At 38.1% G+C, this 18,350-nt stretch overlaps 1 protein-coding gene across 1 annotated transcript in view; it reads left to right on the plus strand.

Moving 5' to 3' along the window:
* Positions 1–18,350, plus strand: part of LOC121408153 (dynein heavy chain 5, axonemal-like) — a 77,762-nt gene that overhangs the window by 43,293 nt on the left and 16,119 nt on the right. The window contains exons 37-59 of the mRNA XM_041599497.1: positions 81–275; positions 1,072–1,206; positions 1,979–2,387; positions 3,245–3,486; positions 3,709–3,849; positions 4,542–4,785; positions 5,461–5,603; positions 5,880–6,014; positions 6,519–6,641; positions 7,048–7,261; positions 7,756–7,865; positions 8,886–9,172; positions 9,573–9,765; positions 10,057–10,187; positions 10,804–10,957; positions 11,699–11,863; positions 12,295–12,521; positions 12,828–13,050; positions 13,574–13,675; positions 14,009–14,251; positions 14,687–14,815; positions 15,656–15,742; positions 16,441–16,578. Of these exons, the coding sequence (XP_041455431.1) occupies positions 81–275; positions 1,072–1,206; positions 1,979–2,387; positions 3,245–3,486; positions 3,709–3,849; positions 4,542–4,785; positions 5,461–5,603; positions 5,880–6,014; positions 6,519–6,641; positions 7,048–7,261; positions 7,756–7,865; positions 8,886–9,172; positions 9,573–9,765; positions 10,057–10,187; positions 10,804–10,957; positions 11,699–11,863; positions 12,295–12,521; positions 12,828–13,050; positions 13,574–13,675; positions 14,009–14,251; positions 14,687–14,815; positions 15,656–15,742; positions 16,441–16,578 (4,170 nt within the window). The remainder of the gene's footprint in view (positions 1–80; positions 276–1,071; positions 1,207–1,978; positions 2,388–3,244; positions 3,487–3,708; positions 3,850–4,541; positions 4,786–5,460; positions 5,604–5,879; positions 6,015–6,518; positions 6,642–7,047; positions 7,262–7,755; positions 7,866–8,885; positions 9,173–9,572; positions 9,766–10,056; positions 10,188–10,803; positions 10,958–11,698; positions 11,864–12,294; positions 12,522–12,827; positions 13,051–13,573; positions 13,676–14,008; positions 14,252–14,686; positions 14,816–15,655; positions 15,743–16,440; positions 16,579–18,350) is intronic.

The raw sequence follows: 18,350 nt of genomic DNA on the forward strand, positions 1-18,350 counted from the left end.
AACACCAGTAGTAAGCACCTTATAAATGTTATGTATTATTATTAAAAAAACTCAACACCAATCTATCATGGTATTGACAGAACCCTGGTTATGCCGGTCGTCAGGAGCTTCCTGAGAACCTGAAGATCAACTTTAGGACAGTGGCCATGATGGTTCCTGATCGTCAGATCATCATTCGTGTCAAGCTTGCTAGTTGTGGTTTCATGGATAATATCATCCTGGCCCGCAAGTTCTATACGCTCTACAAGCTCTGTGAGGAGCAGCTTACTAAACAGGTAAGATAATCTTGTGATGTTTGCATGGTGGTATTGATCAATTACATAAGAGCTTTATGGGACACTGTGTGTTGATTCCTAGAAGGACAAAAAGAAAAGTAGATAGAGGTAGAAGTGGAATGGAGAGGCAAGAAAGTGGAAGGTTGGAAGGTAGAGAATTCTCTTTTGAGACGAGTATAGTCCTTAGAAGGACTCAGAGAAAATTAGAGGCTTGGATGGTTCTGGAGATGAGAGGAGGCTGGCTTGAGTTGGTGAGTGGAGTTGTAGAACAGGAGAAAAGATCAACATTGAATGTCCATCTTCAGGTGTGAGCTGATCTTGTACTCAAATGGGGCATTGCCAGAAAGGTTCGATCAATTACAAATCTAGTTGGATTCCCAAAGTCAATCTTATATGTCTTGGAATTGGTTGCAGATTTTGCAATGGGTTGCTGATCTGGGCCCAGTCTTACAAAGAGTTGTGAGTAATCCAATCAATCACAATTCTGGAAGTCAGTCAATGTCATAATTCTTCATACAAGAAATTAACACAATGCTCCTTTGGAAGCAAGGAGAGCACATAGATTTTCAATGAAATGATGCATGCAAGAGTATTCATCACAGTAAGAACACATTTTGAACTGACACGCATTCTAGATACTTCCGATACTGATTTCCGAAGTTGCGATTGATCAAAGCAATTGTAAATCTTTGTTATTTGGGGCCCTGCTCCTTAAAACGAGGAGTGTAAACTTCATTCTGAAAGCTGAAAATGATCTAGCAATGTACGTAATTATTTCCATATTTGTCTTGACTAGGTTCACTATGATTTTGGTCTGCGTAACATCCTGTCTGTTCTGCGTACCCTTGGAGCAGCTAAGAGAGCAAACCCAGATGACAGTGAGAATACCATCGTTATGAGAGTCCTCAGGGATATGAACCTATCTAAACTGGTCAGTATCTTATCATAAGTCTATTTTATTTTATTGTAAATTGGTAAACTTGAACCATAAATGTACAGTACCACTGAAAGGAGACACTAATGCTAGAATGAAAAATTTTCAGAAAATCTAATTTCAAATCAATAATATAGTGAAAGTGAATAAGAAATTTTGTTTATTGCCAATTTGAGGAGCAAAAAGAAGAGAAATTTTGAAGTAGAAAAAGCTGTTTACCTTTTAGTATTGAAGAGTAGCCCTTCTGAACACATATTGCCAACAGGGAAAGTTAGATCAATCTCAATTTTTGTGGTAAGGTGAAACAATTATGTTGAGCCTTTAATTTTTTTTTTGTTATTGAGGGAAAACTTTATTTTTAAAAGGTTCACCATAGGTGCCCTTAGATTCAATCTATGATCGAAAAATAAAAAAGACTGTCATTTTCAAGCTGAAACATTTGCGTGATGCATTTTTAGCTGCATTCAACTCTCTGTAGGCTTATAGTTAAGGTGATTCCTAAATCTTTCAATTATCATTTTTTGCAGTGTATTTTCATTTTCCAATTGCTCTGAGGCAGTTCCTTCTATAATTCAAACTCATGACACAATTGAAATTCATCTCAAAGGGAAGAGATGTGTCTTTCTCCTTTTCTTTGATATATCTTTAGAAAAGGAACCTGCAATCTTGATAGAGTTGGAAGAGGAATAGATATTTTTTTTTGCATTTATTTTCCCCAGTGTAAAGCATCAAGTTAGTTACGATTTTTTATTGTCTTGATATTCAATAGGTTGATGAGGATGAGCCATTGTTCTTGTCTCTGATCAACGATCTCTTCCCTGGCATTGTCCTGGACAAGGCCGGCTATCCTGAGCTCGAGGCTGCCATCGGGATGAGAGTGGAGGAAGCCGGCCTGGTCAACCATCCTCCCTGGACTCTGAAGCTGATCCAGCTCTTCGAGACCCAGCGGGTCCGTCACGGCATGATGGCCCTAGGACCCAGCGGGGCCGGTAAGACCTGCTGCATCCATAACCTGATGAAAGCGATGACAGACTGCGGAGAGCCACACAAAGAGATGAGAATGAACCCAAAGGCCATTACTGCACCACAGATGTTTGGCAGGCTGGATGTTGCCACCAATGACTGGACTGATGGGATCTTCTCAACCCTGTGGAGGCGCACCCTACGAGCTAAGAAGGGTACTTATTTTCTTTTGACTAACAAGACTTCTAAATTCAGTTGAAGTACAATATAACTTGAGATCACAATAGTCATTCACCCATTTTCCTTCCAAACATTGATACATTTCTCTTAGAGGCAATAATATTTGTCTCTAAAAAATAGGAAAATTAAAGTTATGAATATCTAAAAGCATCTGACAAGACTTTAAAAGATTGTAATCTGTGATATTTAGGTTCCGAAATGGCATAGTAATTAGTTCATATGGTCATTTGATCTAAAGGTAATTTATTTCATGAAAATTGCTATTAATTGATTATACTAATATATGCATAATTAGTATGCAAAATCATACTTTTTCATTTAACTCCCTAGATAAAGCTCTAAATGTTCTAATTTTTGGCATAGAAACTCTTTGTGATGTTCTGTGCAAATGTGCAAATGAAAAGATGGCGATATCAGATCAATTTCTTGTTTTGTTTTTGCAATTTCTTTTGTATTTCCTAGTTATTTTAACCTTTCGTTTTTCATTGTTTTTTTTCATTGAACTTTATCGGCGACTTGTTGAGATCACAAACAGCATAAAATAAATCTGTTGAGACCAGCAAAAGTCAAAACAATCATACATAACTGGGTGTCGTATATTTGGTTTCAAAAGATGCATGTGACTTGAAAGTAAAAAGTCAGCAAGTAGCGTGGTCAAAAATTTTATCACAGCGAAAATATTGCAAAATGTTAATCAATATGTCATAGAAAATACAATTTTGTTCATTGTTTAGCTTGCTCTTTTTATTGAATTTTCTTTGGTAATTTTCATATGAAAAAGTTGCATTAATTAATAGGGGAAATTGAATGAATATTTAATAACCCTCTTCAGGTGAACATGTCTGGATCGTTCTGGATGGTCCTGTGGATGCTATCTGGATCGAGAATCTCAACAGCGTGCTAGATGACAACAAGACCTTGACATTGGCCAACGGTGATCGTATCCCAATGGCACCTAACTGCAAGATTGTCTTTGAGCCTCATAACATTGACAATGCCTCTCCTGCCACTGTGTCCCGTAACGGTATGGTCTACATGAGTAGCTCTGCTCTGGATTGGAAACCTATTGTAGAGGTGAGAGATTTATGAAGTAGGGACTTCCACATTTTTATGAGGGTTTTTAAAATTTTCTTTATTATACATGCTCAGTGACAATGATTTTTGTTAACTGTGAAGAATTTTCATTTAAAAATAAACATCAGATGACAGAAGCAAACTGTAGCCACCGAAAGGAACACTACTAAATTCTATGATGTTTATTAAAGAAAGTTTGATTTACTTTTATTCTTCACCCAGGGTTGGTTGATGAGCAGGAACCTATCTGAAGCAGAGACACTACGGAATCTCTTTGACCGATCCTTTGCAGCCATTTTGCAGTATGCTGTTCAGAATCTTGTTTTCAAGATGAATGTCCTAGAATGCATGGTCATTACACAGGTAAGTTATATCAAGACATGTGGATCAGAGGTTCCAGCCCATTAGGGAAATTGGGGGAAGAATTTTACTCTTTTCCAGTCATGGAAAAGTCAGGGAAACTTTTATTGGACAAAAAATAAAAATTAGTCAGTCAAACTTTTGGAGCATATCATAACAACATAAACTGGCTGTGATTTTTTTTGTGTAGCTTCTTTGACCACAGTAAAAGTATCTGTAGTGCATGACCTGAATAAGACCTCTATCTATGATTGTGTACATTAAAAGACCAAAAGGGCAGGGCAGGGATTTTTTTTTCTTCAATGCTTGGAATCCTGTTTATATCATTACTATCCCTGTAGACTTCTGTATTCAATATTGATTGAAGAGTGCACAGAGGAACCCATACAAATTTTATTTCATAAGCTTCTTTACATGCTTTCAAATAAGTAAAAAAAGTGATTATATTCCCTCCATGGCCGACAGTTTTAGGGACATGTTGTCATCAACATCGCAGCAATTAAGCAACCGAGATGCTTAAATATCTTGAGTGAAGCCTGTCTGACCCGAAGACTTTCAAGTGTGATTTAAATAGGGGCTGCGAGAGGAAAGAATATTTTTAGATCCTGAATGAAAAAAAAAAAATCCCTTTCAAATTTCCATTTACTGTATCACCAAGCTTTCTAATATGTTCCTTGAAATTTGCCCCAACATAGGCCATCAATCTTCTGAAAGGTCTCATCCCAAACAAGGAGGACAAGGACCAGGGACTTTCTCCTGAACACCTGGAGAAAATCTACATCTTCTGCGTCATGTGGAGCATTGGGGCGCTCCTTGAGCTTGAGGATCGCTCCAAGATGGAGCAGTTCATCCGGGGCAACGAGGACATCAAGCTCAACCTCCCAGACATCCCGCCTTCCTCAGACCACACAATGTTTGATTATTATGTTGACGGTGAAGGTAGGATTATGATTTATATTGCTAAGGATTCGTCATTGAAATGTTTTTGTTTAATTTCTAACACTATCCACTTCTAGCACCCTATCCATTGAGTATTTCTTTCTGGTTTTCAAAATTTGTTCCAAAAGTACACTGCTTTTTTTGTTGTTATTGTGAAAATGGACCAAGATCGAATGTGATAATGAATTAGGAATTGTAGTTATTTTCTTAGAAATTATAAGTCACATGCTAAGTTTGATAGCTTCTTTCATGTTTGTCCATACTTCTTCGCTCTTATGGAGAGCATTTCATTAACATCTGTTGTCTGACAAATTGTCAGATTTGACTACCTCTCTTGATTTTGATTGGTTGAGAAGTACAGATCCTATGGTAACTGTCAAACCCAAACAAAATTATGTCGAATAAAATATCCATGATTGTCATTCTGATATTACAGTTTTTCTCCCCTGTCATAAAGAAAGCAAACAGCAATTAGATCTGTGTTTCATCAACATATGTTTTCTCACAAGTTGTTGGATGTAACAACTTTCCTTCATTTTGATTGACCGAAAGGCACAGATGCTATAATGGTAAATGTCGGAGGGAATGTCTGGCAAGTCCTTTTGAAAACTCCTCAGATGTGTATATTGATGATTTGTAATTAAAAAAAGTCTTTCTGTATTCTGTTTCTTCTAGGTAACTGGTCTCATTGGGATAAGAGAGTAGAGGATTGGGTCTATCCATCAGACTCTACACCAGAGTATGGATCCATCTTGGTGCCCAACGTGGACAATGTCAGGACTGACTTCTTGATACAAACCATTGGAAAACAATCTAAGGTATGTAAGGGGGAGTGAATTGAATAATACTACTTATGTTCTCTCATTGACAGTGTGTTGTGAATGGCTAGTCTAAAAATACACCTTTTTAGCAATCTATCAATAATAAAGAGAATATATTAGCCTATAATTGTAAAGGAAACAAAAATGTTTTGACAACTGACAACTTGGTTTACGCACATTCCTATATCCTCTTAAGGAGGGCACTATAAGATTGTGATGTCATATGCATAAGTGCTATTGTATGATTTTGCTGCTCCCTTGTCTCTCCTATAGGCTGTGCTGTTGATCGGTGAGCAGGGTACAGCAAAGACTGTGATGATCAAGGGTAACATGGATAAGTATAACCCTGAAGTACACATGGCCAAGAGCTTCAACTTCTCTTCAGCCACAACACCTATGATGTTCCAGGTTTGTTATAAGAAACTTCATTTTGAATTAAAATGATTGAGTAATTTTTCTCTTTGCCATCATTGTATTTTGTAAAAAATTTTGTTGTCAGTATGATTGCATTTTTTTTGAGTGCTCGATGGTTACACAAATGAATTGAATTGAAATGAGGGCAATAATATGATACATCAGAGAACAGTGTAAGCATATTGGATATGCTTATGGAAAGTTGGGCAGGTTTATTCATTTGACTCTTAAACCCTCTCATTTAAACATAGAGTTTAAGGGAAAGTATGCAACAAAGAAAAAAAAAGAAAGAAGAATAAAATTGAATCATTAAGATCTTGCATGAATCATTTTCTGAGACGTTTTGAATCTTTCTTGTAAATCTAACTATCAAGTAGTTTAAGTTGACTTCTTTCTTGTAATTCTCTCTTTTAAACATTCTAATACGACTTCTCTCTTGTAGTTCTATATGTTTGATGGCCAAAATGATTCCTTTTTTGTAATCTGTGTGTTATACAGAGAACAATCGAGAGCTATGTTGACAAGCGAGTAGGTAACACCTATGGACCTCCAGCTGGAAAGAGAATGACTGTATTTGTTGATGACATCAACATGCCAATCATCAATGAATGGGGTGATCAGGTGAGTTTTTGTCTCGCCTGCATATCAGAGCAAGACTGTAAGTGCCGCTTTTCCGATGGCGGCGACGACGGCACAACTGTAGACAAGAGTTTAAGTTAAAACTGACTTCAAATAATTTCTCCCAGTCTCTACATTTCATTTTTATTGCACATTTTATTTTCATGTCTATTTGAATTATTTTAATGGAAATATCATATTTTTATAAAACATGGGCTTACGTTTTTGTCAGTTCAAATACCAGTGTTTCATAAAGTCAAGTGTAATTTTGAATGACTCTATGAAACATTCCCTGAATGTATGTCCGCCAATTACAATCCCAATATTATAGCATGTATAAATCAGTTTATCTAGTTGCTTATTCCAAAGTACCCATTGTACTACCCTCTATATTCCTTACTCCCACTAGATCACCAATGAGATTGTCCGTCAGATGATGGAATTTAGCGGATTCTACAATCTGGAGAAACCAGGAGACTTTACCATCATAGCAGACATCCAGATGATGGCAGCCATGATCCAACCTGGAGGAGGTCGCAACGACATTCCACAGCGTCTCAAGAGGCAGTTCTCCATCTTCAACTGCACGCTGCCATCCAACTCCTCCATCGATAAAATCTTTGGTAAGGATAACCCTCGTGTTATTGGAGGGGAAAGTGGTTCTAGCATGCAGATCACTCTCATTTTCTCAACTTGAAATGAGGCTTGTATTGGAAGTAAGATCACTGCCGGTGTTTGACCTCAGTTGGTAGAGGAGCCGTCTAATGACTGGGAGGGAGTTCAAGCCCTCGCCGCGTCAGAGCAATAAGACATTAAAAGATGTTTATTGCTGCTATCCTGTTTGGCGTTCAGTGATTTAAGGGATAGAGCAACGTCAATCTGATGCTGCACAGTGGTTGCCCGGCCCATAGGGCAAAATGAATTTTCAGAGTAGTTTATTTCATATTTCTTTTCGAACAAGAAAAATCGAGATTTTCACCAGGCACTGAGTTACATGTATTGAAAGTGGTATTTTTTTATAAGCCCTTATTCAGTGATTTGAACTTTCTGATTCATGCTACCATTGCATAACATCGAACTTAAAATCAACCGATGTTTGTATCCCTCTTAATTCTAGGCGTCATTGGAACTGGTCATTACTGTGAAGCCAGGGGTTTCCATGCTGATGTACGAGAGCTAGCCAAAGCTCTGGTTCCTATCACCAGACGTATCTGGCAGCTGACCAAGGTAAGCAAGCTCTCTCCTCACAATATTTCAGCAGTGTAGTGAAGACCTATATTTTACCAGCCACTGTGAATAATATGTGACATATTGTGGGAGCTTTCACCTTCGGATGCTTTTTACAGAAAAATGGGCCATGCAAATGTTGTTCATCATCTTCATCAATTACATTGTAAAAGAGAAACTTTATTTTTCATTTCAAAGCAGAACAAAGCACTTTTATAGATATTAGTTTACAATATTTTAAGGCTCACTGTGTACATGAACATTTTCTAAGCATTAAGACTCCTACTATGAAGCCTATGGATAATATTTGCGAAAATCTATTTTAAAAAATCTGATCTAATTTCAAATTCAGTGACAGCAATTGATGAGGCTCTCCTGCAAATTACAAGGATTATTTCAGACGTTTAGGAAGAGAATCACTCTCTTAGCTGCCATGTATTTTTTTGGCTGAGTAATGCTTGTTGACCGCAGCTCATGCTTCAAAATGTTGTACATATGCATAGTTACCTCAATAGTTTTCTCCTCTGACTAGAATTACCACCCCCCTCCCAAATAAAAAATGTGAGTACAGTCAAATCTGACTATAGTAAGAACCTGTCTTTAGTGACCATAAAACTTGTTGCCCAATTGAGAGGAATATATGTTGTATAACCTGGTAAGAAAGGCCACCTGTTGACAGTGGCAAATATTTCTGTTCCCTTGAGTAGCCTTATTACACAGGTATGATTGTACATTGACAGCTTTTCAAAATCAACTTGAAAGGAACATTGTGTAGATAACAGTTAAAAGCTATTGAAATCCTTCATTCTGATTGGCTATTGAAATTGTGCATTTATTATTATAGCAAGTCTTTATTAGAAATGGGACCCAGCTCTGGACATTAGAGCTCTGTACATTCAGAGTTCCACCCGTTCATTTAAATCCCATTAATCCTGACAATGCCATTTGTCCTATAAATCCCATTAATCCCAAGAATCCCACTAATCCTTCAAATCCCATTAATCACATTGGTTCCTTCAGATCAAGATGTTACCAACGCCTGCCAAATTCCACTACATATTCAACCTTCGTGATCTGTCTCGCATCTGGCAAGGAATGATCAACACCCTGAATGAGGTGGTGACCAAACCTGAGATTCTACTCTCCCTCTGGAAGCACGAGTGCCTTCGGGTCATCTCAGATCGCTTCACCAACCCTCAAGACTGCGAGTGGTTCAATAAGACCATCGGCCGTGTCATCCAGGAAGAGCTGGGAGATGTGATGGCTGCTGTGTGCCAAGAGGATCGTTTCTTTGTGGACTTTCTCAGGTTGGTTAACGTCATTTTATTATTATGATAAACATCATTTTGATATAATGAACTTTATTTTGATATGTGATTAGCCACCCCCAAACCAACAAAAGGCAACAGAGTATATTCTCTCTAAATGACTAAGAAATAATTTGGTCTTCAAAAAGTGAAATTAGAAAATTATTTTACTTGAATGAGTAATTCTTCTTTTTTCTAAATGCTGCAAGATTCAGCAACTACTTAAGCAACAAGGAAGCTTGTGGCATTGCTGCTGGTTTAGTTAGATTATGAAGAAAAGAATGTTTTGATGTAGACGACATGTGTGGTTGAATAGGTGTTTCTCTGATATCACGGTGGTCTTTTTTCTTCATGGCCTCCCACCTCTACTAATCAAGGACCCTCTTCTCCCAATCCACAGGGATGCTCCGGAAGCAACAGGGGATGAGCCTGACGATGCCGACTTTGACATGCCCAAGATATACGAGCCCATTCCGTCTTTCCCGGAACTGGAAGAGAGACTGCAGATGTTCATGTCTCAGTACAACGAGCAGATCCGTGGGGCCGGGATGGACTTGGTCTTCTTCAAGGATGCTATGATACATCTTGTGAAGGTATTGTCGTCTTGTCTTGTTGATCCATTGGCTGCAGCGCATCAGTTTGCCTGTGCATTTTCAAGTACCATGCCGTTAGCAGCAACTCCAATGTTTAAAGTGTCAAGTAGTTTGATGGTTTGATGATAAATTTGAAACTGAAATAGCTGAAATAATCAGTAATCAAATAATACACAACTAAAATAAGCCGGAATAGGCTGGGACAAATATTGATTGCATATTGCTTTTAAGAAGAATTTTCTTCCCAATCAGTGAATTAAAATACTTGTCATTCTCTTTGTTTGATCGTAGATATCACGTATTATCAGCACCCCACGTGGTAATGCCTTGCTGGTTGGTGTCGGAGGCTCTGGTAAACAGAGCTTGACTCGCTTGGCATCTTTCATTGCTGGTTACAAGAGTTTCCAGATCACTCTGACAAGGTGAGATACTCTACTTCTATGATAACATCAAGGCTTTTTTTTTCAGTTCAGACATGAAAGTTCAAAGTTTGCTTAATGTTATTGAGGATAGTGAAGAAAGATTGTTTTTTCCATAGGTAATTAAGAAATGAAATACTCTCCAAGTCCATGTTGCAACAGCATGATCAGTCAGATCTTTTCATCCAAAGCAGACAAAAGTCAGAAGCTGCTGAATCTTTTACTGTCTTTGCCTACAACCTGTTGATAGTGGCACATGCGAGTTACTTGTTATATATATACCGCACCAAATTCTGCAAGAAACTTTAAAGTATCCACAAAGCAGACTGCATATGGCATATTGAATGAGAAATTTAAAGGAGGAGGGGTTTCACAAAGTTTTGAGTTTAATTTAAATCTATCACAACTCCTCGTAAAATAATATTATGCTTGACCATATATGTATCATAAATCATAAACAGAAATTTACAACCAAATGGAGATATCAATCATACACTGTCAGAGCCCTGTAATATATTAGATACGATCAATTGTATGATTAAGTGTAATTGTAAGTCAATGGCAAGTCTTATACAGAGAGTTGCAATCAATTGCAAATATCGATCATACACCCCCGCAGATCATACAACACATCTAATCTGATGGAAGATTTGAAGACACTGTACCGTGTAGCAGGACAGCAAGGAAAGGGTATCACGTTTATCTTCACAGATAATGAAATCAAAGATGAAAGCTTCTTGGAGTATCTCAACAATGTCTTATCATCCGGAGAGGTGAGTTGCCCTTTTGTGACAAAGCATTTTTCTGTCATTCCTAATGTAATATCGATAATAATATTAATAATAATGATAGGCAACATTTATACTCCACTTAATACAATGTTGCTAAGCGCTGCATACTATTACCCCGGCTTTAGCACTGCTACCCCAAAGCATTAAGCATTCAAGGAATTCCTCCCTACCAGGTACCAATTTACTCCACATGGATGGAGAGTGGATAATGTTAATATATTATACATAAAATTATGGGAAGTCAAACAATGTATATATTTTTTTACATTGTACACTTTTTATGTTCATTGAGTTCTTTATTCATGCATGAACTATTTTAGTTGTTATTCCACACAGTTGTAAATAACTGGAGTGTCAAAGAAGCTGATGAATTCAACCTCTACTCTTAGAGACTTGTGTCACAATTAGCCATCCGTAGTTAAAAGACACTTTAGACCAGAGTTTAAATTATACCTGGGGGATGTTTCACAAAAATTTAAGAATGACTTAGGTCGCACATAAATGTCGACGCATGCATGATATGCAACGCGCAATCTTACTGATCAATACGCAGTAGTGCGCGTCCTCTTGGCATGATCTGACCAATGCTGTCATGCCTTTTATACTACGCGCAACTAGACACTTAAGTGCGACTCTAAGTCATACTTAAATCTTTGTGAAACACCCCCCTGATCTCAAAATATGGGTGTATGATTTGTAACTGTTTATTGTCTTTCATCCTAGGTGTCCAACCTGTTTGCCCGTGATGAGATTGATGAAATCCAACAGGAGCTGATCCCGATCATGAAGAGGGAGTACCCCAGGAGACCACCAACAGGAGAGAACCTCTATGACTACTTCATCACAAGGTCTAGGCAGAATCTACACACAGTCCTTTGCTTCTCACCTGTAAGTATTCGCCTGACCCCCACCCCCTTCAGGGAAAAAAATACATAGGGGCTTGGGGCGAATTTTCCCCAGCAATGCTCAAAAGAGCCCTGAAAAGTATGAAAATGCCCAGAAAATACTTTTTCACTGTAATGTTAATTTGGAGGTTTGTTGAGTATGGATTTTGGTGCATATATTAGTGTGTCAATCATTAATATTATTATTTTATTTTGATATATTCAATTATCCATTTCTGTATTCTGGATGAGCAAATCATAACACTGGTATGCATCAGATTGTAGCAACTAAAATACAAAAGCTCCCTACTGGGGAGAGGGGTGTCCCACCCCCCAAGTCGCTCATGTCCCTCATCGTTGGTTGCTCCGCTGCCTCGCAATTAAATGTTGGAGAGTCTGGTATTGTACACTATTATTTGCGCTTCATGTCGCTAGGTGGGGGAGAAGTTCCGGAACCGTGCCCTGAAGTTCCCTGGGCTCATCTCAGGATGTACCATGGATTGGTTCAGCCGATGGCCGAAGGACGCCCTCATTGCCGTGTCCCACCACTTCCTGAAGGTCTTTGACATTGTCTGCACTGATGATGTCAAGAGACAGGTAGAGCAGGCTATGGGTACCTTCCAAGATGGTGTGGCCGAGTCATGTGTGGATTACTTTGAGAGGTGAGTTCAAGATTTCACATTTTGAAATTTTGTTTTTCTCATAACAATATTTAAAAAATCATTGAATCCCAGCTATGGTGTAGTTTCCTTCAGCAAGATATTGATCCACATTGTGCTGCACTCGGCTCACTTGAGGTAAATGGGTACTTAGTAGGATTCATTAAAGTAATGCACCAAGTTCTCCTAATATAGAGCAGAAGCCGGGGTAATAATAGTTGCGCTTGGTATCCTCTAGCAAAGAGAAATATACAAATCCAGCTTACCATTATATGATCTCTGAAATGTCTATCGATTTCCCCCATCTAGATTCCGACGTGCAACTCACGTGACGCCCAAGTCCTACCTGTCCTTCATCGAAGGCTACAAGAACATCTACTCTGCCAAGTATGAAGAGATCAATGAACTCTCGAGGCGTATGACTACAGGGTTGGACAAGCTGGTTGAAGCATCCGCCTCGGTGGCAGAGCTCAGTGTGGAGTTGGCTGTCAAAGAGAAGGATCTGGCAGTGGCCTCCAAGACTGCAGAAGAAGTAAGTGGTTTTTTGCAGGTGACCACATTGCATGCATTTATCCTTTAATGCATAAGCATAAAATAGTCTATTCCAGCTCACTTTGTTTAATAAATATACATTTTGAATGAGTGTGTCTTAAGAGCAGATTAATGTGTATGTACTTTGTAATTTTAAGTGAGTTTGGGAGATTTAACAAAGTTCTATTTATAACTTGTAAACTGCAGACATTGGAATATGCTCATAAGCCTCACGTGTAGTTAGTTAATGAGAGATGTCAGCCAACCTTCCTATGAATCCTTTAAGTGTACTGTGAAGAAACTTTGTTTTGGCTGCAGAAGAACATTTATCCACATTTTCCTTCTGGGCTCATGCATGCACATGGGAGATGCTTGGTATTTTTTAAAATAATATTGCACATGAAATGACTGATTTTGACTTACTGGTTGATGAGTTTTAGCATTACTGATGTGCCATTGGATCAGTTGGCTTCTCAAGCATTTGTGTAACTTTCTATTGCTAACTTCTAACCTTTGTTTTTCAGGTTCTTGCTGCTGTTGCAGTAAAAGCTCAGGCAGCCGAGAAGGTCAAGTCACAGGTTCAGAAGGTCAAGGATAAAGCTCAAGCCATTGTAGATGAAATCAATGTGAGTTCTCTTTTCATTCTCTGTCTCCGAAACACTGCTCATCTTGCTCAGGACATTGCAGGGGCGCATTTCATAAAGACTTTAAAATGTTGAAAATTTGCCATCATTATAACTTCCATAGAAACCTTGATTTAGATTGGCTACTGAGCCCTGGTACTGTGGTACTTGCCATAATGACAATGCTGTAATAGTTACAACTCTTCATGAGAGGCCCCAGGTTGATGCAGAGAGTCAAAAAAATTATTTGTATACATAAATGTTATCCTTTAAATAATTTCTTAAAGGCGATTGGACAAACAATTATTGCTCCCTTTTTTCTTCTTTCCTGAAAAGATTGACAAAGCCTCCGCTGAGTCCAAGCTCGAGGCTGCCAAACCAGCCCTGGAGGAAGCCGAGAAAGCTCTCAACACCATCAAACCGGCTCACATTGCCACGGTGCGTAAGCTTGGCAAGCCTCCCCATCTCATCATGCGCATCATGGACTGCGTGCTGCTGCTTTTCCAGAGAAGGATAAGTCAAGTCATTCCTGACCCTGAGAGGGAAAGCCCAACACCGTCGTGGGGAGAGTCCCTCAAGGTTAGTTCCTGGAACCATTTCTCTTTTTCCTGTGCTTGTGCTTATCAATATACATGTATTGAATAGTCGGCTGTCACTTGCCAGTAGACATAACATGTCATTTTACTTTAAAATGTATGACAGAACTCCATGATTTTATAAAACCCTTTGATTTGGACCACAATGCAAGAGATCTACGGATATTTCTTTCTATCGTAAGTAAAAAGACATTGCCTCTCTGTATCACAATTCAGAGCTGATAGAGTTAACAGCATTTTTCAAGGTCTGCCAAACTGAACAGAGAACAGTATCACCCGAGAGTTTTGGACTCTCAAATCCTGGTAGCATATTACACTCATCCTGAAATGGCTCATTTCACCTTGGTTAATGCTGGGCAAACATTTGATTTGGAGATTCTTAGCACTCATCAAGAATTGATCTTTTTAACTCCTGTAGCTGATGGGAGGTTCAGGGTTTCTTCAGGGTCTGTTGAACTTCCAGAAGGACACCATTAATGAAGAGACAGTGGAGCTCCTAGAACCATACCTCAGGATGGAAGATTTCACATTAGAGACAGCTAAAAAGGTAAGATTATCACAAATCTATGATTATGAAGATTTGTTGCAGATCTGTTAAAAAGTCCCCGGTCTTTAAAAAATACAAGCTCCAGGGTTTGAATGGGATCACCACATTAAGGCAATTTGTCAGAAGAATTTGCTTTTTCTTTTAACAGGAGTATCGCATTGAAGGCACTATCCGTCTTTTCATTACGGCATTGCAGATTTGATACAGAAGTTGCTTTGTTGTGCTGTCTTTAATGTAAACATTAGAATAATTGAAATAAAGCTATACATGAGAAAATCTACTTGAAGTATTCTAAAAACACTGATTGTTTTTATTCTGTTGGGTTGTTCAGGATTTAATGAATGTTGAGGAAAGTGATCGATATGAATATCATTACCCATGAAGGTTTGATTGTATATGCCGCCCTTTATTGTCGAATAGAGTACTGAAGTGGTGATGTCGCAATACTCTTTGGGCCATTTCAGCATCTTTAAAACCATGTATAGTGACAGATCATGATGAAAAGCACCCTTATTCAAATTTGTTGGGAATCAGTCCATGAGGGCCCAAAATGTGGCTGTATGAATACCAACTTATACCCAATAAAATGAGTCACAAATGCGCTGCTTCAAAGGTATTATGAACCAGGCCAATCTGCATTGATTGAAATAGGACCTAGTACATTTTTATTCAGCTGTACCTTGGGCTACCAGAATTAAATTCATGTCAAATTTGGTATGATGAGCTTTTTCATTATTCTGCAACGAAATATGGTCGTGAAAGTGCTTAAATGAACGATAAGGAATTTGATGATGTCACACTTTGCTATTCTATACCCTGTATTTATTATTCTCATTGTAGGTGTGTGGAGATGTAGCTGGTCTGTGCTCTTGGTCCAAGGCTATGGCATTCTTCTTTGGGATCAACAAGGAAGTACTGCCCCTCAAGGTAAATCAATTAATATACAATGAAGATGATCAAGAGAAAAGTCTTAAAAGACAAATGAATGCAATTATAGCAAACAATTACTTCCTGTGAAAGTCATAAAAATCAAGGTATATTGTCACCATTTCCTTGTAGGTCTAGATATGGTATCTCAGTGTCAACTTAACTTTGTGAAATCATGAAATTGTTGCTCAAAACTGATAACACCGAAGATCACAAACACATGAAAGCATGTATGGGGCAGTGTGTTATTATTGTTTGGAAAAAAGACCAAACATCTGACTGGAGTGTCATGTTTATTTTGGTCATTTCTCAGCAATTACACAATTTCCCCCAGGTCCATTTGGAACGTATTTTCTATCTATCTATATAAACACTTGGGTGGTCATTTAAGATGATTAATAACAACTGGTATTTATCTTTAAAAGTAGAAGACATTATTTTCTTAGCTGTCATGACTTTGTGAGAGATGTATCTTGAATTTAATAGAATAGACTTGCTTTATCTAAATAATGTTTCATTGATCAAGCTGTTGCATTCCTATCAAGGCCTGTACAGACGGAATTTTCAACTAAAATATTCTGAATTAATGTCTAATTGAAATATAACAAAAAAGGAATAAATTCTTCCCGATTTTCTCAACATTTCATTGCAATTCTAATCATTTGGTTTACATATTTGTTGTTCATTCTCGCCAACAGGCCAATTTAGCTGTTCAGGAGCAGAGGCTTACTTTAGCCAACAATGACCTGGCCAAAGCCCAGGCTCAGCTAGATGCTAAGCAAGCCGAGCTGGATGAAGCCCAAGCAGAGTACGATGCTGCCATGAAAAAGAAACAAGTAAGCCCTTCAGATAGGATGCTAAGAACTAGGATTGTTTGATTTATTTTATTCCCATGGTAAATGTGGTTTTGTAGATGAGTGATGTAGGAAAGCAGTAACATGAATAAGGATGATACTCAAGACAGAAAGAAGTGGAAGGAGGGAGTGTTATCTTGGCGCAAGAGTCAATATACCTTTGTTAGAGAGAAAATGCTGGCTGAAATACATGATGATGTAGACAAAAAAAATTGTTACTATTGACAGAGCTGCCAAGTAGTACGGACTTTCAGTATTTAGTACTGAAAAATGAGAAGAATACTGATGGTTTCATGCAAAATACTGATTTCTCAAGTTTCAGTTTTATGTGTTGTCCTATGGCATTTCTTGAAAATACTGATTTCCTTGCCAAAATACTGATTTTCAGCTTTAAAAATACTGAAATGTTCTTGGTCACATTGGCAGCTCTGTATTGAAGTAGGATGCATTCAGGCTATCTCGTTCAGCACAAGAGCTTCTGAACTGTTGTTAAAAGTAGTTAGTTGAAATGGACTGGTTCAAGAAATATAAGGCAGTCAGCAAATCTTGGGAAAAGTTATTTTCAAAACTATTTTTTGCTTGTATGTACATGAGACTTATGGACAGCTTTTGAAATGGCCTAGTTCAACAAATACAAGGTGGTCATCAGGAATTGCAGGGTAATTTTATTCTCAAAACTAGATTTGCTCGTGTGTAACTTGTGGACAGTTTGTGATAAGGCTTAGTTCACAATTATAAGTGGTCAGCAAATCTTGGGTAATATTCTAAATACTATTTGTCTCACCTGCATAGCAGAGTGAGACTATAGGCGCCGCTTTTCCGACAGCGACGGCGGTAGCGGCGTCAACATCAAATCTTAACCTAAGGTTAAGTTTTTGAAATGACATCATAACTTTAGAAAGTATATGGACCTAGTTCATGAAACTTGGCCATAAGGTTAATCAAGTATTACTGAACATCCTATTAGAGTTTCATGTCACATGACCAAGGTCTAAGGTCATTTAGGGTCAATGAACTTAGACCATGTTGGGGGAATCAACATCAAAATCTTAACCTGAGGGCAAGTTTTTGAAATGTCATCATAACTTAGAAAATATATGGACCTAGTTCATTAAACTTGGACATAAGGTTAATCAAGTATCACCAAACATCCTGCATGAGTTTCACGTCACATGACCAAGGTCAAAGGCCATTTAGTGTCAATGAACTTTGGCTGATTTGGGGGTATCTGTTGAATTACAATCAAAACTTTAAAAGTTTTTGGATCTGATTCATGAAACTTGGCCATAATAGTAATCAAGTATCACTTAACATCCTGTGCAAGTTTCAGGTCACATGATCAAGGTCAAAGGTCATTTAGGGTCAATGAACTTTGGCCGAATTGGGGGTATTTGTTGAATTACCATCATAACTTTGGAAGTATGTTGGTCTAGTTCATAAAACTTGGACATAAGAGTAATCAAGTATCACTGAACATCCTGCGCGCATTTTAGGTCACATGACCAAGGTCAAAGGTCAATGAACTTTGGCCATAATGGGGGTATCTGTTGAATTACCATCATAACTTTGCAAGTTTATTGATCTGACTTTTTGAAACTTGGACATAAGAGTAATCAAGTATCACTGAATATCCTGTGCAAGTTTCAGGTCACATGATCAAGGTCAAAGGTCATGTGAGATCAATGAACTTTGGCCGCATTGGGGGTATTTGTTGAATTACCATCCTATCTCTGTAAGTGTATTGGTCTAATTCA

This window comes from Lytechinus variegatus, chromosome 2, assembly GCF_018143015.1.
Source record: "Lytechinus variegatus isolate NC3 chromosome 2, Lvar_3.0, whole genome shotgun sequence".
Lineage (NCBI taxonomy): Eukaryota > Metazoa > Echinodermata > Echinoidea > Temnopleuroida > Toxopneustidae > Lytechinus > Lytechinus variegatus.